This window comes from Heliangelus exortis, chromosome Z (assembly GCF_036169615.1).
Source record: "Heliangelus exortis chromosome Z, bHelExo1.hap1, whole genome shotgun sequence".
Taxonomy (NCBI): Eukaryota; Metazoa; Chordata; class Aves; order Apodiformes; family Trochilidae; genus Heliangelus; species Heliangelus exortis.
In genome coordinates this window covers 45,522,228-45,545,430 of record NC_092454.1, presented here as the reverse complement: position 1 = coordinate 45,545,430, position 23,203 = coordinate 45,522,228, and the positions used below count along the sequence as shown (strand labels likewise).

The 23,203-nt window shown below is 38.7% G+C and overlaps 1 protein-coding gene and 2 long non-coding RNA genes across 4 annotated transcripts in view; 1 reads left to right on the top strand and 2 right to left on the bottom strand.

The window, feature by feature from the left end:
* GLDC (glycine decarboxylase) overlaps window positions 1-14,527 on the bottom strand; it is a 43,940-nt gene extending 29,413 nt beyond the window's left edge. Inside the window, exons 1-3 of one of the 2 annotated variants that reach the window (XM_071731901.1) lie at window positions 14,249-14,527; window positions 14,078-14,156; window positions 5,805-5,940 (exon numbers count right to left, since the gene is read on the bottom strand). In XM_071731901.1, the coding sequence (XP_071588002.1) occupies window positions 5,805-5,940; window positions 14,078-14,156; window positions 14,249-14,473 (440 nt within the window). In that variant the 5' untranslated portion in view covers window positions 14,474-14,527. Of the gene's footprint in view, window positions 1-5,804; window positions 5,969-6,661; window positions 6,726-14,077; window positions 14,157-14,248 lie in introns of those variants that run through there. The other variant, XM_071731902.1, reaches the window with a different exon arrangement.
* Window positions 14,528-17,410: 2,883 nt separating this feature from the next.
* LOC139789983 (uncharacterized) lies at window positions 17,411-22,735 on the bottom strand. The gene is made up of 3 exons (XR_011723327.1): window positions 22,641-22,735; window positions 18,502-18,871; window positions 17,411-17,647 (listed from the first exon to the last, which is right to left on the bottom strand). It is a non-coding gene; the product is annotated as an uncharacterized lncRNA (long non-coding RNA).
* LOC139789982 (uncharacterized) lies at window positions 18,825-22,240 on the top strand. The gene is made up of 3 exons (XR_011723326.1): window positions 18,825-18,913; window positions 20,530-21,392; window positions 21,622-22,240. It is a non-coding gene; the product is annotated as an uncharacterized lncRNA (long non-coding RNA).
* Window positions 22,736-23,203: the final 468 nt, after the last annotated feature.

Sequence of the window (23,203 nt, the reverse complement as noted above, 5' to 3'; positions counted from 1 at the left end):
CACCAAGAATGAGTTGTTTCATCACCTTTCCAGGGATGGAGGTGAGGCTGACACTTCCAAGTTTAATATAAGAAATTCCTCGGTACTTGAAGTTAACAATCTTATTTCCTCATTTTACTTCAGCTAAAAGTGGGGTTGTTTTTTTGCATTATAATTTTCAGAAGGAATTATAAAAATACTAACCTGAATTAAATGATTAATTGAAATGCATTAGGGAAATACATAGTGCAAGAGAAGAAAACTAAAATCAAGAACCATTGGTTAGTACTTGCCAAAAAAATCAGTTAACAGAGTTAAGACTTTAATTAAAGATGAGTGTACTGGCTTTATTGTTCATTTCATATTGGTCATATTGTACAATAAAACATTACTAATTAGGGACCAATGCAAAATGAGAAAGGTATTTTGCTAAAGAATAATAAAGTTGTAGCTGTTCATGTGCAATAAAATTCTCTTTTTGGTTTTCAAAGACAAAGCATCTTTCTTAAGAGGTGAGTCACGTTCACAACTCCTTACTTGATGAGAACCCCTTTTTTTAAGATTTTATCATATGTAATGTAGATAGACTTTGTAATGGATGCTTCAAAGCATACCACTCGAATCAGTTACCCAAAACCTATTTAAAAAACCTCAAGAATTTCCACATATAGCTCATGCTCAAATTATTTTATTAAAATGAAGGTGGTTTTCCATTGTAGTAAAATAAATAAATAAATCTGTTGTTAAACTGCCACTACACACATGCTAATTTGACTGTTCTCTTGAATGTCAATACTACCCCACACAGCTGGGGTAGTACACTCTCAAATAAAATAGTACACTGCAAATAAGAAGTAAGGGGACTTTAAGATTTCAATTTTATGCTTTTGAATGGTAGAAAAACTGGAAGTGAAACCAACCAGTTTTGGAAAGGGTGGAAAAAATTCAACTAAGATATTCTGAATTCTAGTATTACTGCAAATTACAGTGAATAAAGTTTAAAATTTGTACAGGAAAAGACACCTTTTATAACTTTAAAAAAATCTCTTTAAACACTTCTCTTTTTGGTTTGGTTTTTGTTGGGCCTCTTGTTTGGCTGGTTTCCTTTTTGAAGATTGTTTGGCACTGTCTCTACTTCTGAAGCTTTAAATACATTAATTCTACTTCTCTGCAATTTCTTGAATGAAGAGTTGGCTTTTGTCTGCACTCTGACTTCTTCTTGAGTCTACATTACATTAGAAGGAAGCTCTTTAAAAGTAATTTCTATGGTAAAATTTTACATCTATCACGTTCCTGAAAAGCACACTAAACTGTCTCCCATTCAAAACACTCGCCTCTTCTGCTTAGATTTGTTGAAGTGGAAGTTCTGCACATCATTCCAGTCCAGTACCAATGAGTTTAAAATTAAAAGGAAGAAATACCTTTGTGGCAAGCAACCCAACTACACGCGAACAGGAGCGGGCAAACAGGAATGTGGCAGGGCAGTTAGCGAGGCAGTTCGCACAGGCAGGGCAAGCAGGAGGGGCACAGCCACCTCCCACCTCTCTTGAAAGAGCAATGGTTTCCAAAAAAGCAAAAGCTGTTACTGCTAAGATGAAAGGTGTGTCCACACAGATGGAAACCCTTAAGAGGAACACCAGGATGGATGTAGCTGTTCAGGCCTCTGGCTGCGTAGTGTTTGAGCCTGGTGTTAGCACCACAGGACAGTGTGAGCAGGGTCTGTGTGCGATGCGAGCAGGTGAATGACTTGCTGTGCCTGGTGGCAGAGCTCAAGGAGGAGGTAGAGAGACTAAGAAGTATTAGGGACAGTGAAAGGGAAATTGACTGGTGGAGTCACACCCCTTCTAACCTAAAAGAAGTCCAGAAGGACTTCTTGAGCAGTGTTTGGCCTTCTGGAGTTCAGTAGTAAGTGCAGTAAGCAGTAATTTGCAAGACTGATGTCATGTGATGGCATAAGCTAAAATCAATCTTGGAATTTCAGATATACATAATATTCTTCCTGAGATCTGACAATATGATGAAATTGACTTGTAGTAAGGATGTGCCACCAGTGAAATTTGACACCACCATATATCAGCCACAGAAAAAAAAAAAAAAAAAAAGAATGAATCTGACAAAAATGGAAAACTGAAATTCAAATACAGTCACAAATACTTTTTTTTTTTCAATTATCTGGCTTCTATGGATTTCACAAAACAAACCAAAATATGCCAGCTGTATTCAATTTAAATATTGCAGTGTAGAGATACTAGAGTAAAGCTGTACAACTGGGAGCCACCAACTACAAAATTCTATCCAGCCTGTACAATTCCCAAATGCCATAGTGGATATAGAGTTGCAGATACATTACTTGGCACTTTATGAAACTCTGAAGAGCAGTTATAAGGGTGTTCCTAAAACAGTATCTTATCCACAAGTTTGAGAAAGCTAGATAGTTTTATGATAGGGCATGGAGATGTGCCAGATTCCAACCAAAGCATGAACATTGAACTTACTGCCAATTTGGCACAGCTTTTAGTTGCTTGTGAAGATTTATGTGGAAAACATCTGTGTATAATTTATATTAGATTTTTTGCACAGTATGTAGTAGTTTTCAGAATGCAATGCATAAATGCTCAGTGCTACTAGTTACTACATTTAATGTTACACCACTGATGTGAAGATTGCAGGTGTTCTTGGTACAGGTATTTTATTCTTATACATTTAATATCTGAACTGTACTTTGGAGACCTCTGCATCATGCTCCATTGTATGATATTAGTGTGACTTGAAAGGCCTTGATTCTCAATCCATTTAAGACCTTAAAATAAACACTCCAGTTTTTTGATATATATGTTAAAATGCCTACATATAAAGCTGATTTTTGAAACCAAATAGTCTTCAGATCTTCACTTGTTTATTTACACTGATGGCAGGGCACAGAGTTAATCTGATATGCTACACAAGGGAAAGAGCTGAGCACATTGGGTGCGAAAAAATGTCATTAATGTGTTAATATGGAGAGTGCAGCAGAATAAGGACTGCACATCCATACCAGGAGAAAAATCCCTCATACATTTGAGAGGTCTGTACTGAAAGTCATTGGTAGTATGCCTCAAAATAAACCCTTTCTGCCTTTACTTTAGAGTTGATATCTCAAGATAAAGAAAGTTATACATTAACCTGCTATCTAATTGTTTGGAAAAAACAAGCTAGTATTTTTGCTAATATCAACGAACTAGTGTATGAAAAATACTCCTAAGACTCCCACCTGGAGTTAGTCACAGATTGCTAAAAACAAGGAAGTGCTATCAGACAGTAACCAAGAGCAAAAAGAAATCAAGGATTTAAACTGAAGGATCCCTATCCTCTACATCTGTGACTAAGTCAGATCCTTCATAGGAGATTGGGATTTTAACTGCAGCATTTGAAGTCCACAAGAGAAATTTCTCTGCTAGTTCTCTTAACTTCCAATCAAAATGTTCTTTGTATAAAATATTATCTGAAAAACATCTACCTCCAGTTTGCTGAAATAGTTTCTTTCACAAATAGAGAGGTAGATAAAATGGGATTCAGACTTCAAAGAAAAGGACATCTATGCTTTTCTAAAGCTCCTAATGCAAGAAATTCCTGCATGCTGACTTCCCAAGCACTGAGAAGGGCACAGTTTTAGTCAAAGAGTTTTATCTCAGAGTAATCAAACTTTTCAGCTTTCATTGTGAAGAGAGGTCTTATCAAACACTGTCCAAATGCTTCAAAAACTTCTGGAACTCCAACAGTGTTGAGTATTCTCTTAACAGAAATCTGATATTTGGAAAGACTTTGGTGGTAATCTTCTAAAGAATACAGTGTGTCAGTAGTCTCATTTGGCAAAAAATACATTTAGATCTACCCCTCCTGCCCCTCCTAGCAAGTGTCCTAAATACTATCAAGTACTTCACTTTCATGTTCACAGTCTTCCAAAAATAATCTTTTACAAACTCACACTGAATTCCATTTCAAGCCTTGCTCTAACAAATAACCAAGCAATGAGAAAGTATGAGTAACGGAGAGAGGCAGAACTGACGAAAACCAGTGAGCACCTGCAGCATTTCCCTTGGAGATGCAACATGAAGTCTGTTAGCATGGGATGTGTTACACAGAATATCTGAGGAGAGGTTTGATTTCTTGAACACCTTCTGTAACCCCTGGACAGCTGCTTTTGCACACATACACACACACACCTAAGCCTCCTTGCTAGCAAGCATCATGTCCTTCCCTTTAGACATCTAAAAAATTTAACTTTTAGCCATCTAGTTTGACTTCACTGGACATTCCAAGAACAGATCTCTGGATAGATTCTCCAAGTTGCTTCATTAACACTGAACAGAAATATTCAGATTGCATATGTTGCAAAAAGTATGTGGGGATAAGGCCAAGTGAAACTTTGTATAGATGTACTGCACAGAACCCTTATGTGCAAACGGTGCAACTTTTTCACCAGTTAAAAACTTTGAGGCGCACACAAATAGAGCAGACAATAACAATACACAGACTGGAAGGTCTACAGATACACAGACCTATTTATGGCAACTCAAGGACAAAAAGTAGTCTCTAAGTAGCTTTTTACAGCTAAAGCTGTAGCTAAAGGCTTACAGTAGCTAAAGGCTTTTTACACTGACTAATTTGACTCTTCGGTTGGGTGGAGCTTTTAAATACATATAAAAACTTTTAATACTGCTTTTACTAAGAAAAATTATTCTATAATTACCTAATTACTCCAGTAATAAAGATGACAGTTATTATTTTAATACAGTACCAAAAAAAGGATGACTGGAGATATGGGAACTTGTAAACCAAATGAGACAATGCAGGATACAATTTGCATTCAGATTGTTGGAAAATCAGACTCCACAGTAGATTATTTTTCCTCTTGCATCCTTTCTGAGTTGCAGTTCTTTAGAGAAATGTCAATTTTAAATGAGTATCTATGATCATGCCTTGGGGCCTTCATCAGGAAAAGTCCATCAAGAGGCAAAACCCCATTATTTAGATTAATGCTGTTCATGAGATACAAATCAGTGCATTAGAATATTTGCCTTTTTACATTTAAGTAAAAGAAAAAACAACCCTAACCAATAACATTCCCATTCAAGTCTGTCAGACAGACTATTCTTTTGCTTATTCTAAAGAACCGAAACATCAGCTGGGTAAATATAAGGTACAAAATTCTCATCCCCTTCTTAAATGAATGATCAAGTACCGCTGATGACCTGCTTTCAGGCACCCGTTCACTATTTGTTCAGACAAGAATATATTTTATGGATATACATTCAATCTCATGAAAGCCTCCAGTTTTAAAATATCAAGAAAGAAATACCATCAGAAAAACCTTTTACTTTTTCAAGGATCCCTCATTAAACAACCATAATCAGAGTATATGCATAGTATTTCATTAGAGTATATGCACAACATTTAACTGTCTCCACTAAAAACTACATATACCAGTGAAGGAGGAGCACATCTAAACTTAGGCAGAAGTTAGGAAATAATTACTTCAGTTTAGGAGTTTAAGTCTGTGTGTTTCCTTAAAGCAAGCAAATCTTCTTCTTCTGGTATAATAAGCGCTGTGATCAGAAGTCAAAAAAATCAATGAAATATTTCACAGAAAAAAGGTATGTTAAAGTTAAAAGTGTTTTTTTTTCCTCTCTAGCTTCAGCTTCTACACTTACACACCAATATCAAACACACAAAAGAACTAGTAAAAAAATATAGGTCTGAGGTCTATTTGCCTATGCTTACTTATAAGGTAAAATATAAACATATATTTATACACATACATTTACAAAGAAAATGTGGTACGTTACCATCCTGCATTCTCCAGCAAATTGCGTGCAATGGGCTGAGGCACTGAGCAGTTGTAATAACCCATGCCTATGTAAGACCTCCAAATCTTGTTCTTGCTTGCAATATTGTATAGAGTTTCAAGGATTTCATTTTCACCTAATTGAAAAGAAATTATGTCAGAAAACTACAGTCACATATAACACTAGCAGTTTCTAACTGAAATGCCGTGTACTTCTGTAAGAAAAAAATAATGCAATAGTAGTGATGCAAGTATAAGCAGAAGCAGAAAGCTCAAACAAAGAACAGTAAAGATGAAACATGCTGGTAAATATACTTTCTGGGAAAGTTTAAATTCTGCCAAAATTCTGCAGAATGCAAAAAATTTGAAATAACAACTGAATAATAATAGGTTTTCAACCAATTGGAAACAGTAGTGAAAGAAATGGCTGTAGGTAAATAGCTTATGGAGCCCTTCTTAGTACTAAAGAATCCATTTTCATATCTTCCTTACTATAATTCATTTTATTATGCTAAAAAAAAAAAAAAAAAAAAAAAAAAAAGAAAAGAAAATGTGAGAGCACTATTTCTAATTTAAGGAATTCCATTTGAGATTAATTTTTAAATGAGTCTGCCAATCTATTTTACAGAGATTACAACAGCATTCTTTGAAGTGTTCAGACAGAAAGCTTTTTCACACCCTTCCTCCTCCTGCTCTAGTTTAGTCTTTGGTCTTGCTTCTACATACTTCTCAGTGTCATGAAGGCTGTGCAAAAAAACAAATAAATCACAGGCAGCCAACCTGTTCCTACTAGTCAATGAATACCTAACATCTACCTAACATCTGCCAAAGGGAAAGATTTATGAAGTTTTCTGGTACCTGAGGATGCAGAAAGATGGTAATTCTAAGATTAAAGGCTGCTTAAGATCACACAGAGACAAATCTTCCCAACCCAGTAAACCTGGGTGAAAGTGGAGAATTGATCACCACCCCTGCCAGGTGAAGGAAGCAGATTTTTAATTATTTTTTTTTAATCCCACCCCCTGACCTTAGCAACTGCTGTACTGAGGCAATTCTGTTCACTCTGCACTGCAATTTGAAAAGCAGACTTCAAAGTTTAAAGCTACAAAACACGAAAGCAGAAGAGCTGGATGTCTCAAAGGCCATTTTCTCTTTACATGCTACTCCAGAAAGAGAGATCAAGTCAAAACAGTTAATGCTCTGGAATCCTGTGGCAAATAATTCTTGAAGTTTTGGATTAATTTCTTTTTCAACAATAAACAAGGATATTAGAGCTTTTGCTGATTTCAAAAGTCAACTTTTCTCCTTTTACTCGATGTGCTGATCTTCCATTCCATGTATAAAGATTTTAAAAAAACACAAAACCCTCTGATTTTCTGGTAATTTTTTCACTGTCACATTATACCTTCCACAAAGTTATTTTTTCACTGCTCAGAGTTACCACTTCCAAGTTCAGTTCTTCTCTGCCTTTTACTCAGATCTAAAGATTAATTTTTTGCTTTCAGTAAACTGCCTTTTTTTTCTTGAAACTCAGAGGAGTCGTGTTTGTTATACTTGAAGCAGCATTGTCCAGGGCAAAATTTCTGAAGGGTAGTGAGCAGCTCCACTCTCCAATACTCCTCCCACAAAGTTTATTCCAGAGAGATGCACTTGTCTATTTTAAGTGAGTTAACACTTAAGACATCTTCCTCTCTCCCTCACAAACCAAAAGTTTGCTGAAATAGTCTGAGTGCAATTTGAAAGGGAGGGCTGTATTCTTGCAGAACTCAAACATCAATGCTTTTTTTGAAAATAGTTATGAATTGGCTTGTTTAACTCTAAACACAGTTGAAGACAGAAGCTGGCTACGATTTCACTTGCTCAGTAGCCCTATGCCACAAAGAAAAATGCATTAAGAGTGTGATTTCTGCAGTTAGCACATACCACAAATACTGTGGTGAGCCAGACAGCACTTCCTTTGTTTGTCTGACTGGATGTTTCTTCTCTGTAAGAGTAGCTTCTCAGAAAACACAGCTAAGGGCTACCACATGCAGACAGTGAACTTGTGCTAGAACTCTCTGAAATAAACCAGTTTCCAAAATTATTCAACATAGGGAACAAAAAGCCTAGTGAAACTGTAAACAGGCTAGATAGCAACTCAGCAGAGAACCACATCCCATTAACATGAACTGCCTTGATAGATTCCAGCACTGAATATATTTTTAATCATTTATGAGCTGCCTGTGAAGAGAGTTGCCCCACCAATATTAATGAGTGGAGGAACGCTGCCGGGTGCACCTCCCTCCATTCCTGCCTCACCTCGCCTCACCTCACCTTGCTCCTTTGGTCAACAGCAGCAGTGCAGCTCAAATACACATCTCCCATATTTGACATGTCTGTTGAAAGACACTTGGGATGCACACTCCTTCCCCTATGGCCTTACACTGCCTTTAAGTAGTTCATCACAGCATGTCTTTAGGAAGACAGCCCATATGGAACTGCATTCCCAAGTCACGGAAGTCAACAGCTCCCGATTTGCCTGTACAGCCTGGCTTACCTTAGAACAAACATTAAGTCCACGTAGTTTTATGATGATTTAATTTTCATTAATTCAGTGTTTGCTTCACACTGATACGATTCTGAATTCAAGGCAAATAAAGGCAAGAGTGAGGGAAGCCAACATATACCCTAGGGGCCAAAGGCAAGGGAATGCAACCACTCTTTAACATCATCCCCAGCACCAACTGGAAGGATGGAGGAGGCACAGCCAGGCTCTTTGCAGCAGTGTGTGGCAGGACAGCAAGAGGCAGCTGCACAAGCTGAAACATGAGAGCTCAGGCTGGAGGTGAAGAGAAACCTTTTCCCTGTGAGGACAACCCAGTGGTGGAGGTAGGTCTCAATCCTTGAAGGTTTCATGCCCTGCCTTGAGCAGCCCTGTCAAAGCCCAGAACTGGCTCTGTTCTCTGCAGGCACTGGAGACCTGCGCAGGTCCCCACCAGCCTGACCTTACAGCATATGTAGTGGAAAACAGCGTATTCTTGCAAATACTTACTTGTTTAGAGCTAGAGCATACCAAGCCTGTGATTTTGGCAAATTTCAATACATATGGTTGAAAAAACACAGCTTTCAAGACACTATATTGGCTATTGATTACTTTTTTTGTTGTTTGAGTCTCCCCAGCAACAGGTACAAAAAAGAAGCAAAATCCAAACTGGGAAAATAAAACCAGCTGAAAAAATTTACAGCTGTTAAGAAACTGTTGAAACTGGCCATCACCCTCAGCTGTTTGTTTCCAGTTTTCTAAGACAAGATGGTTGATGATATGCCTTTATCTTGAATTAATTTTATTGGGTGTAGACTATAAATTCTTTAAGAACTTGTGTTCAGCAAAAACTACAAATGCCAGCTAAGTCACTGCAGTTGATATTTACTCCCCTCATCAACTCATTAAATATAATCAAAACAGTAACCAGAATAAAGTTCAATAATCTTGCAGAACTCCTCTCTTAGAACTATGGGGATACTGAGGTTCTCAGTGGTAGTTCTCTTCATGACTGCTATACCCACAGGTAGGAAAGGCAAAATGTATCACAGAAATAGTAAAAGACAGTAAATTAACAGATCATTAATTGACAGTACTGCTATTTCTGCTACTGCTTCAGTGGTTAACACCGCAGATTTGCCTTGAATTTGTGAAACATCTGCAAAATAATTTAGTACCCCAAAAATTAAAAAAAATGAATCAAGACAGAAGGAGACTATTTGGCTGGTATAATTTTGTTCATAACATGTCAGGTTTAAAAAAAACAAAATAATCAGGCTTCTGAGATCAAAGAAGCAAAATCTTCAGAACAGCAGTTGTAAGAAAAAGGGGATTAATTTATTTCTTTGCCTTTAGCAATTACCCTGTTAAAAAAAACAAAACAAAACAACAAAAACCCCAAACCAAACCAAACCAAACAAAAAAAGCCAAACCAAAAACCCAAAACCTCAAACCAAAGAAACCCACAGATTACATTGAAGAAAAACAATTCCAAGCACTGTCATATAATAATGCTGGAGACAGTACAAGAAAAATAATTGTTCCAGGTTCTGAGTCCATCCAGCAACTTCCCAGGAGGTAAGCACCACCTATTGCCCTGCCACCTCCTTCTCCTCCCTTCACTCCAGCCACCTGCCCAGGTAGCAAAGCAACCCAAGGATGCTGTGAGGAGCAGAAATCATTGCAGGGGCCAAGAGCCAGCGATATGCCTGCCTTACCCCATCCTACCCCCAAGACCTGCTGCCTTTGGAAAGAGAAGCAGCAGCTTGGAAGTGCCATAAGGAGCAAAGTGTAGCTCCACTCCCTGTGGCAAGAGTCTGGAGGATGAAAATGACCCCCGCTATAGGTGTCCAAAGCATATGGACTTCAGCAGCAGTGAATCTGAAATGCCTAAATCAGCTTTAAAAATGACTGACACTGGGAGCAGTTTATAAACTCCGAAAATTAATTTTTAACGAGCATTTTAAAAACAAAAATCGAAGTAGATTTAACTGCACAAAAAGCAGTTAAATTTGCAGATACAAGTAATCTTGGTTATAATACCACTGCCTCTGAGCAATGTTGCTTTAAAAAAATGACCCGATAAGTATTTTACACACATTTTTCAAGCTAATGTTTACAGGCTCTAAAATTTGTGAATGTAACTGAGAATATTTTGTAAAAAAAATCATGGCAGAGTTTGCAGTCTCTTTTTAAAATTCAAATTCTGAATAAAAATGCATAAATACACAACATATGTACGAAGCCTACCCATCAAATAAACATGGGCATACAATAGGAACCCTCCAGGGATAACTAAGACCAATCCATGCAGTACATTTGCAGGGATAAAAGAAAGCTGATTATTCTTGTATTAGATTATCTATTCTTCTACTTCAAATGGGTCAAAAACTACATACTTGCTAAAGCATCTTCAATACATAAAGAAAAGCTGATTGTTAAAGTTTACTTACTGTGACAGTGGGGGAAAAAGCTCTGTAAAACCAGATTACCACAACTAGGTATCAAATAGATGCCTAGTCTTGTAACTACTGACTGAAGTTATATGCCAAAACAATGCTTCCCTTTAACTATATCTGGAGAAAAAATTGACTGTAAGAAAGCTCCCCTTCCAAAACCAGCTGAGCTACAGGACTGCAAATTACTGCTATGGGAAATCAGAGACATTTTGCTGTTTCACCCCTGCTGGCTTTAAGTAGCATATTCCTGAGGTTGTTACAACACTGTCGGTAGGTTTTCATGGCAGTGGGCACTTTTAAAATGGCTATTTTTTTTTTCTGTCAGAAAAGATACATCACACTACATATCAAGGGAAGAAACTCATTTCAGAAACCTCTTGCCACAAGCTATATTCCTTCTTACCTTCATCACTGACCATGACTGTACAAGAAGAGATCTACCAACACAGCAACACAAATACTGAAAAAGCATTTCTAGCACAGATGCACTTGTACCAGCAAAGTTTAGCATTTATCAGAATGGCTCTCCCACTCATACTTAAGCCAAACAAATGTCCAGTTAAAGCTGGGGCTTTCTCTCTCTCTCAGTATATTGGGTCCTTCAGGGAAGTAATGAAGCTTGATCCTTCCTACTGCCACACCTAATCCAAATTTGAAGATAAGCATACACATTGAATGTACACACAAGGCTTAAAGCTACAGAAGTCAAAAGACCTCACAAATATAATAGCAGAGACATATGGTACACACCATAAACATTATGTTTGTGGGAGTATATGTTTTTCTTGGACTGCGTATCTAATTATAGCTGTAAGAATTGACTTCAATGAGACTTCAGTGCAACTTCAATGCCTTTCCTATCACAAATGAGTACTTTGAGCACAGTTGATTTGTTCAGCTGTGCCCTAACCCATGAAGTCACTGTGATCATGTTTCTTAAGTTATACTGAGAAGTGGAAGTTTGTCTTTAAAACAGTACTTACTGACATATTTGAAATTTTATACATGCTGACACTTAACAATACATTTTGAATTGCCTTGCTGTGCTTTCTCATTACATGTATGAATTTAGGTGATAGTGGGAGCAAAATTGTCTTAATACAAATGAACATTTTCAAACAGAATACAGTCTCATGGTACTTCCCCAGTATTGCTATTTCCCTTTAACACAAGAGACATGACAGAGAAATAATATGCCTTACTCACATAAGAAATCCTCTACTGTTCTCACTAATGCTGTATTGATAAGGAAGGCAGCTTTGCTCAGAGTACTGTGTCCTAGGTACAAGATGCTCAATGTGAAGTTGCACAACTTTTAAGGCGAAGCTTTCAACTTTTCTGAGTTTTCTGCTACGAATGCAATGGAAAACTAGTGATGAAAATCTACACATGAAATTACAAAATACAGTTAGTTTATCACACTGCTTGCAGCAGAAATAGCAGCAGTGTGCAGAAAAAAGTTTCCTGTACCTCATGCAAGCATCTCTTTTGAAAACTCACTGTTGCATGCTGAGCAATGTGAGAATGCATCGCAGTCACATTCTTTCAAAGTTTACTCTAAGGGAACAAGAGCAGCATAGCAAGTGGAGCAAAATGCCAGTGAACTAAATACAGTGTTAGCTAACGAGGTCCTGCTGCACAGTGAGGACCTGCATACAACAGAACAACCAGTGCACAGCAATCTAGGAGGCATTCACTTTGAAACTGCTATATAAGCACATAAACCTCCATCAAGATTTAAACTTAGTGTGATCTCACTGGTTTAAATAGTTGTACATTATTGAAAACTGATGTTCAACTGTCCTGTGTCATTTTTCTGTGTTTTAGTAATGTAAAACCTTATTGAGGTTTATTACATGCTAAATCAAGTAAAAAAGGCAGAAGGCTTTTAAGAAGTAGTTATTAGTGACAATTTCTATTTAACCTCTCTCACAAATCTAAAAATACAATTATCTAATAAGTTATTTTCTCTGAGGGCACATGAAAATCACTCATCAGCCAGAGAGCACCTTGACTGAAATACATTATTCGTAGGAAAACATGCCAAGCAATACTTTCAGCACTGATACTGACAGAAGATGGGCATTAAATTAACTTCTCTGCTCCCACTCCCCGTTTTAATAATGAAAAAAAATGAAATACTGCTGTACTACTGAACCACTTTACAAGTATCAGCTTCCAGTCAATACTGTATCCCTCCTAGCTAGGATGTCTTTTCGGGCTCTAGTTTTCCTGGCTGTTTGTTCATTGTGGCGCTGCCTTTCACGTGTGATGTCATCCCAGAGTAACCAGATTGAACTGGCCGGGAACCTCAACGGAGCTGCGGGCCTGAAGTTTACACTCAAATTACAGAACACGGGTAAGCAATGAAAAAAAAAAAAAAAAAAAAAAAAAAAATCCAGCGATAGGGATCAAATTTTCTACAAATCAGACAAAGGGTCTTGACTCAAACATCAAATTAATACTGATGTAATTGGCCCCACTATTTGAATAGCCACCGAGCTTTGTTAGTTTCAGTGGAACCGTTTAGCTCGGTTCATTTCAAAGTGTTCCTTTTACTCACGGGATTTCCACCAGGATGTTCACATGGATCTATCAAGATCGCAGACGTTTAAGTTCTGCGCTGCGGTTTTTAACTTCTGAAAAGTGCTAGTATCTAAAACCTCATAAACAAACGTAATGCTTTCTACAGCGTTTTGCTGAACTACTGTAGTGATACAATTTCTGCCTCAGATGTTTTCCTGCAGGTTACACATCTCCCTCAACCACAGAGATTCAGTGCCAGCCATTAGTCTGCCGTGAAGGTTTTCACCGGGGAGGGGGGGAGGAGAGGAGACGGGACACAAAGAAATACTGCAGAAACCTAAGAGCCAAGAGCGGCCCATTTGAAGCTTTACACTAAGAGGACGATTTTTTTGCCATGCGTCTCCCTACGTATCAGACTTCTTGTGACAAAGTAGAAGCACCGTAGCACTTGAGCTCAACAAGAGATTTTGAGGCGACCCTGATCTGCCAGAAGAGCCAGAAATGCAGCACCCGAACTGCTCTACCGAGATAGTCTATTAAGATTAGTGTCGGTGACGGTATTGCTACGCTTACTTAAGCCTTATCCTGCACTTAAGACGGGAGATCTGTTCGTGAGACGTCTTATCAGGGATACCCGGGGGAGGGAGTAGCGAGAGGGGGACAACACCCCAAGTCCCCCTCCCGGGGCCGCCGGTAGCAGGCAGAAAGGGCTGCGCCGGTGAGAGCAGCGGGGGGTCCGACAGCACCCCGTGCCATGGGAGCACTTACATACGTGGTCATCCATCCTTAGCGGCCTTCGAAGACGGATGCTGGCTGGGATGGTTTTATCCATCAGTTCCTCGACGCTCTGTAAAGAGGCCACCGCACGCCGTGGTTAGCATGGCCCGCACCGAGAGGTGACCGCCCGCGCCGCCTCCCTCCGCCCGCACGGCCTCCTACCTGCACCCCGACGGTTCGCAGCATCTCCCGCTTGTCCCCGTCCCGGGGTCCGATGTGCCGCCGGGAGAAGTCATCGTGCCTCGGCAGGAGCTGCTCGATGCACCGCGCCGCCTCGCCGCCGACCCACCGCCTTGGGCCGCCCCCCGCTGCCGCTGCCGCCACCCGCAGGTGCCGCGGAGCCCCGCGGGCCGCCAGCAGCCCCCACCAGCGCCCGCAGCTCTGCATGGCTCCACCGCCTCTCCCGCCGCCACCCCCGCCCCCCAGCAGCCCCCTTTGAGAGCGGGGGGCGGCGCGGAGCTGCCCCCCACCGCCGGCGCCAATGGGGCCCGGGGGCGGTGCCGCCCTGGCCCCGCCTCGCCCCCACCTGCCCGCCCCCCCCCCGACCGCCCCCCTCGGCCCTGACCCCTCTCCGACGGGCCCCGCGTTCGAGCATCTCTGCGGCGCGGCGTCCCGGAGGCCGGGCGGGGAGAGCACCCTGGTTCCTAAGGGAAGGGAATTTTCCTCCACAAAAGCCCTGCTGGGATGGGTCGAGAAAAGGTTTCTGTGTTTCTGCAGCGGAGCGTGGACTTGCTTCCAAGTTGCTAGCTTTTGGAGGAACAATACGTGTTCCTTTTTCCTGTAGCTGTTTCCGCGGAGGGGAATGCCAGCTCTGTTACTGCTTTAACTTTACTGTTGATGTTAGTCTTGGGGAGCAGAGAGGTTAACTGGAACCCACTTTTTCCTGTCTCGGTTCTGCATGTCTGAGGGTAGTATCAGCTACCAACTTCTAACTTCATTTCTATCGGCAGAGCAAAGTATAGCAACCCTGAGGACACCTATTTTGGAGCAACATTTAAGTCACGTAACAATGAAAATTAAATTATATTATCAAAAGATACATTGATTTCATCTTAATTGTATCACAGATGTACTGTCTTCTGCATTTAATGAGATAATTAGTCACCACTTCAGAATCTAACAATAAGTTTGCTTCATGCCGTATATCACTGACTCATGCAAGCCCTCTATTTCAGTAGTAATCATGGATATAATCTGAGTTAAACTACTCAGTTTTGCTGGAATCAGCTCCCATGACTTATACCAGTGTGTGCTGGTAATGACTTAAGTTCCTGGCTTCAGAACAACAAAGCCCCAAATTACACACTAAGCTGAGATGAAGTTCACTTTAAACAGCAAACATGTTGTAAGGGTTTGGGAGACAAATACAATACTGATTTTAACAGATTTCTATTGAAAGATAATTGTTTTTCATTTTTCAATTCTAGTATTTGCTTTACAAATATGATAGTAACATGAAAGAAATTAAAACTTGCTATGACTTTTAACTTGAGATTATGTGATAGTAAATGGAGATATTAGAAAAATACATTAAAACCATGATAGTAATGACTTAACTCCTGTTAGGAATTTATACCCCAACCAATCTCTCTTTAAAGCTCTACCAAAGCTTTTAAAAAACAATTTGCAGATATTGTCAAAATATTTTTGCAGAATTTTTCCAAATAATGTGTTATTTTAAGATTCACATCAGTTCACTACCATCACCCAAAGTTAAAAGCCTATTCCAGCTGACATGCTTCTGCATTGCTGTACCATAGATCATAAAGACTGGGTCTGATCATGGTGTTACCTATAACAAGAACCTATTTCTGCCACTGGCCAATTACAGCTACCTAATACAAGACTAGGAAAAAAAGGATGGTCTGGTACCACAGTGCAGTATTTCTGCAGTCAGTTAGCATCCTGGGATTTCTGCCTTCAGGAGTTCTCAATGTGCCTTTTTTCCCAAATATGTTCAGCTGCCAACTGAACCCATGTAAACTGTTAGCATAATAAGCATAACAGTTTACTATTCAAGAACACTTTACAATCCTTTCTTTCCCAGTCTGCTATTCCTTAAAGCCACTGGAAGCTCTCATATTGTTAAGAACATTGCTGCAAATAACACAAAACAAATCCCATGGCTATCAGTACAGACTGATTCAACGTGTGCTGACTTATTTCAGAGGCAAGATTTTTTCTGTAGAAAATCCGCAACAGAAAGAAAGGTTTTAGTGGTTTCAGTTACCACCTCTACAGCCTTTTCTAAGAAAATTACTAGCCATCATCAAAGAGTGTTTTCAAAACTCTCTAGCAGATGAGGTGAGGAATGCCTAGCTTAATGGTCTCCTGATGGCCAGGTCTAGTATTAATTTTAAATGCAGATAAAGGACAACATCACTAACACATTACCTTTCTTATAACAAAATAACCTTAAAATGCAGGGACATGAGAGATGCAGTGTCTCTTTCAGTTGAGCTGATTCTAATTCAATACAGAGTATCTGAATTTCTAATGATAATGATTTGGGTTTTTCTTTTTTTCCCTCTGTCTGCCTATCTATCTATCTATCTATCTATCTATCTATCTATCTATCTATTTATAATTTCCTGCCACTAAACCCTAAGTATAGAAATGAAAACAGACTGCAAACATATTTTTATGAATATGTCATATGTATGTCTGTTATAAAGTAAAATATTTCAATTTTTAGAAAACAAAAGGTAAAATACGGAGTTGTTCCCTCTTCGAGGTTTCTATTATGAACATGTCTATTTTTTAACTTGAAACATCTTTATAACAGATTTTTCTCTTCATTAAATGCTTAAACTGTAACACAATTCTTTGCATACAATGGGATTTGAAAAGCACTATGGCTGTCATTCCATACAGAATAATAGAGAAGTTTAAGTAATACATCAAGCCAGGAATTAATTTTATTCCAAGGCTTACAATTTAAGCGAAGCAGTAAGACATCCTGATTCTTGCATAAGTAAATGCTACTATTGAAGAGAGCATCACTTTTCACTGGTGCATCTGTGTATGTCAGTATTTACTGAGTGAGGGCTGAATTGCCACCTGTTTATTTTTTGCATCCTTTTACACCAGTAAAATTTAAGTGCTCTGTGAACTACATGCAATATGTAGTAAGGAAACAGTTTTCAAGTCCCTACACTTAATAGAATAGTTTCATAACATTTTCTTTAGATAACCAAGCATCAGAGTATGCAACAGGATAGGCAATGTTGTACTGAGAGCGGATCGTCAGCCAGTTACATATTTCTGAGTCTGTAATAGCCCTCTGGAGCTTAATCCAGCCACTACTGTCCGTGGACAAGGAGCCAGGTTTTTGCAGTCTTTATTCACTACTTTTTTTTTCATTGACCAGAGATGGGTCATAAAATAAAATACATGTTAGTATATAAGACAACACAGACTGACATGGTGGATTTCTCATGGATTGTAATGACTTGGGATTGGGGCTGCCATCCTCTCCAGAATATGTTGTCACAAGATAACAAAGCAATCTTCTGCTGCTTCTTCAGGAGCCATAGTCAAGCTTCCTCAGTGAGATGTTTGCTATGTAAACAACCTAATGTTAGAATAATCTATATTCAAGTTTTAAAGAAAACCTTCTTTAACTCCTTTGACTTCAGCTGTCAGTCTCTGATTTAACTGCCAGTCCCAGAGTGATAGGGTCTTCTATTTGTTCTGAACTCAGTAGTATCTCTGCACCTTGATTAGGGCTGACACTTCATGTAGATTCAAATCTTGTTTGCTTTCAGTTACTTGATAAACTGACACTACAGTGAAGCTAACCTGTGCTTCCTCACAGCAAGGTTTTTTTTACACATGTTCATATCCATACCTCCAGCATCTTCAGGCTGCAGCTTTCATTTTAGTTGTGTTGAATATCACATCCTTAACAAATCTGCTATGTTCCACACTTGCTAAGTTAATAAAGCAGACCTGGACTATTCTACAACTCCACATCATAAATCTCAAATATATTTCATATTTCTAAGTAATAATAATTAAATACTGGTACAACCAATTACATAGAATAGTTTCCATTTCTCCTCTTCAAAATGAACGTAGCAAGCAAAGCTACTTAGGCTCAGCACATATTTATTGGATATAAATATACAGATGCGGGTGCATATATAAACTACTATCTTTCCTATTGATGTTTAAATATTTGAATATGTTACTTTTTGTTGTCAAATAAATCACTAGTATGATCTTTTTTGACAGGGGAGAACGACACAGAGAGGTCTGATAAGGAACTACAGTGCTGTGGAGAAAGGAATGAAAGGGGAAGGAAAAAAAATTCTAAAAATCCGTAAGACTTCAGAAGAATGGACATGAGAAACACAACCATCTAGGTAATTATCCTTGAATAACCATCTAAGTAATTATACTTGAATATTAACCTTGGAGCAAGGTCCTTCCGTCCCCATTTCTTGTGTGGGCAAATGGCTGAGAAGGCAAGTGTCTGTAAGTTTTAAAGGTGCTAGGTGTTAGTATGATTTCTCTGTTTCCTGTCAGAGAGCAGTGAGGGACTGCTGTATCCTAAGACCAGGTGCTGCAGAAGTAAAGGATGATTCCAGAGCAGGCAAAGTAGTTCCTGGCAGAGCATGATGTCACAAGGCCTGGAGATAGCTGGGTGAGCCAGGTGATGATAGTAAGATCAGGCAATGGATCAGCCAGGTTCATCCAGAGACTCCAAGCAGGACCAAAAGCACACGAAACCAGAGACAGGAATATTGAATCTGAAGTCCATTCAGCAGACGTGTCTAGAGACTGCGGACGGCAAACATTTGATGAACCCAACCAGGAAACAAGGCAGATACCATGTAGGTGTGAAATACATCCCCTGGGCTCACAGGCAGTGTGTGAGTGCCCTGAGTGAGAGTGGGCAGCCTCAGGAGGTCCCTCAGGGGCACTTGCAGCCATGACTTTCTCTTGTTACAAAATGAAACAACCTTGTGGTTAGAAAGACTCTCTGTAGGCTGGCTTTACCCACAGGCTGTTAGATTATTTTTAAAACACTTGAATGATTCCAGTACTCTGGCCAAAAAACTTTCTTAACCCTTCAACACAAGTTCCTACTCCAGCTCCTTTTATGTTTGGAGTTGGAGATATCCAGAGAGGAGGTCAGGAGAATTAACAACAAACCTCACTGGTTTGCTCTCCATTTGCCACCTTTCTCCTTCACGCTGTTACTGACTGAGCTGCCAGATGTCTCTGTGACACGTGGCCAAGCAGGGCAGCTACTGCTGCCTATACATAATGAACATACCTCCTTCCTGAAGACTGTAGGACTATAATTGAATGCGTGAGGTTTTCCTTATTCCTTTTTATCACCATCATCTCTAACAGATGTATTTGTCAAAATCAGCTGTCGATCTTTACAAACACCTTTCACTGCTATCTGTAAACCTTCCAAAGGAGAGGTCCAGAAGGATCTGCTCTGGATTTCTTAGAAGTCAGAATTACTTACAGCTGAGCAGGTGATTTTCTAGTCTTTCTTTTTGTCTCTTGCTCTTTTTTAACTTGGTTCAAAGGTAAGCTTTATTAGACCTTGAATGCAAATTCAGTTACTTAATAGTGGATAAGTGAAAGCTCTTATCATGTTATTTGTGTCCACTGGCTTTTAAGTAGAGTATGGCTATATGATTAGAGCATTGCCTATGAAAATACTTTGTATCAATAGATGTTATCTATTATGAATACCTATGAACACCTACCTTGCATTGCAAGAATTTCTCTTGCCCAAACTAGTTTTATTAGGCAATAAAAAAGCTCTCTCTGTCACAAAGAGAACTGTATACTGCTAACCCCAAGAGTTGTATCATGACGACAAAGTATTGAGATATTCTCTGGGAAATAAACATCTGGCTTCTCTTATTCTTATCTAGGAGCTGAATTTATCATGCAACAGGGTATGCATAATTTGAAAATTCAGGAAGTTTAAAAGGTGGTTTTTCAGAAGACTCACTTTTGCATATGCATCAGGTTTTAAAAATTATTATTGTCACATTAGAAATGGAATTATAACATTTGTTTCTACTTTGGATAACACATCAATATAAATTGCTGAGGTGACAGCTCCACCAAAAAAAGTTTAACTTTTTAAAAAAAAAAAAACCAAAAAACAAACACAAAAAACCCCAAAAACAAACCCACAAAAAAACCTCGGATCCCAGATGAATGTTTATATTTTCAGTTTAACAGATATTAAATGAAGTCAAACATTAACCTGAAAAATATTGAATAAAAATCCTCTCCCCTTTGAAATTTGGGTCACAGCTCTTAATCTTTTAGTGTTTTTGTCTTTTCCAGAGTTTGAACAAGATTTCTTGGCAATCAGTTTTGCCATCTCCCTCTACCCTGCTTGATGGAAAGATTTATGAAGTCATCTTCGTAAATCACAGAAGCTCCAGCTTTCTTCTTCACAGATCAAAGCAAAAGATTTAGGAAGAAGAAATCTGGCAGTTCCTTACACTGTAAACCTTCTAGGAGAGTTCCTGAGTCCTCATCTGCTTACAGAAGGCTGCTGCTTGCAGACATGTAGTGATTTCTGCTTTTCGGAGATTGCTTAAGCCATTTCTGCAAATTAACTAAGTGATTCCATGAAATCATACTTTCTATCAGCTTCTAGGTGTCCTGTAATCAATTACAGCATTTTGCTTGATCACAGTCTGACTATACCTACAAAGATTTTATCATGTAACCAGAGATGAATTTTAATTTTCTGGTTGAATCAGTGAAAGATATCATTGTATCAAGTCTGTGCTTTTCTTGGCTCAAGAAGTATCTTTGGCCGGCTGGAGGATTACAGGAGATTAATACAACAGTGAATATAAGGTACAAAGCATGATTGCACACAGAGAGGGGAGTGAAAGAAATACGACTGTTTCTTCTGATAACCATCCAGCAGCTGTCAATGTTGGTTCAGCTGTCTTCTTCAAGTACATTTGCAATTGATTAGAGCATGTGATATTTCACAAACTCCTAGTGAACGCAGCTATGAGTGCTCTTAAACGTAGGCCAAGACTGAATCAGCACTGAGAATCTGGCTCTGAAATCGAAACTTCAATGTTACATAATTTCTTAGTTAACATATAACTTAGGAAAAGCTTGAAATGTTGCAACGGCCTAGTCCTGATATTAGATATCTTTTGGCTGCACCTGTTAAAAAAATGGAAAGTAAAACTACCAAACATAACTAAAATAGAAGCTTTTAAAAGGATCAGTTCACATACACTTACTAAAGGCTTCTTAGGACTTAGCCATACTTTCTCTAAACATCCCAGCTATGGTAAGCATGCTTTACCTTGGGATGGTATGATCTGTCCACAACTTACCACCATTCACTGATGCTCCCTGAATTCTCTTAATTCCCTCAGGAATTGTACATGGCTTCTACAGCCATGATTCTGCAGCTCTGGAGAAAGAGCCATGCAATAATGTTAGTTTATTGCAGGGACCTTAACAAGACTCTTTACTGTGATACTGAGTCTCAACTAATTCAGGAATTTGTTATTTAGTGCAGAATGGTGAGGCAAAGTCCTGACTTTGTTGGAGAGGGAACTTGTTGTTGAGGAGCAACTGGGAAGGCAGACCGCACCAAGAAGACAAAAAATGCAGGGATATCTACTTCGCAGAGCACAGTCAAGAAGATACTCTGGTCAGTGTTGGTACAGTTTATGTGGAAGGAGTGTGATGGAATAACCAGCTGGTGAGCAAAGAGATTGAGGCAGGCCTGACCAGTGGGGGAGAATGAAAGTATTGAGGGAGATTAGGATTTTAAGTGTAGTGCTGAGGGAAAAAAACACCCACAATAACTCTCTATTTACTAACTAAGGTATGTGTCCTAGGGAGGCAAATAATCTAAAAATATACTCTAATGCAAATGTCTAGAGTCTAGATTAAACCTGCCAACAAAATCCTAAATCTTCATTTCATGATTTTAAGTGTTTCATTTTCTTTGGATGTAAAATGTAGCAGACAGGTCATAATCTGTAATTAAAACAGAATGGCAGTACTCAAGTATAAGAGAAACTGAAAAATATCATATGCTACTAACATTTCTTTTGCCCTATTTTAACATAAAGATGATACAGAAAAGACTCACTGTCTCACATAATTTCCTCATTACAACCATTCTCTCAAAAAAATTGTATGACAAAGTGTTAACTAATAGTGAAGCAAGATTGAGTTGGAATTTCCATAGTACTAGCATCTGAAAATTAAATAGTTTCATATTATACCTGTTCTTCTAGAACACTATGCCTGTTACCCATGGATCATGCATCTGAAATGCATCTCTTGACTTTTCAAATGGACTCTGAGTTAATTAAGAGCAGTCTGTCAATTTATTACTGTAGTGATGAGAACATTAGAGATCACCATCATGTAACGGTGATAATGTATTAGCCTGCCTAAGTGCAAATATTTAAAATCTATCTTCTCTGTGCTTAGGTTTATCAATTGCAAAATAACATTATGCAACTCTGTCTTTGGCAATCTTTTTAAAAACCTGACATAAAGATTAGGATCAACTCACCTTTATTTCTTACTTGATTAAAGCTTACATAAATGAGGAACTTTTCCCTCTGAAAAATTTGCAGAGGGAAAGTGCACAGTTACAAACACTTCCTCATCTGAATGACAACAGCATTTTGAAGCAGGGTGCCACCCCAATGCCCTCTGCCATGTGATCATAAGGAGCTTCCAGAAACACAAAAACATGATCCTTGCTTCAACAGAACAATTTACCTCTTGATCAACATCTGTTCTAAGTTATAATTAAAAGATAGAAATATGTTTCCAGAGAAACAGTGTAGGCTGTTCCATCTGTATGGAAAACATTGGGGAAGGAATGTTGATAATACTGGCTGTAATACTGTCCTTCTTCTAAGGAATTTTTTTTTTTAATCAAGGTAAGCAATATGCACTCTTAAATGTGACTTAGTACTCAGATCTTAAATAATAAAATTGCAACGAAATGCAAATAACAGATTCTTTCTGCTTTCCTGGACAAATCTAATTTAGTCACATAGGCAATAACCAAATAATTAAACACAAGTGTTAAAAAGCAGATAGCAGAACCTGAATAATTATGACTTT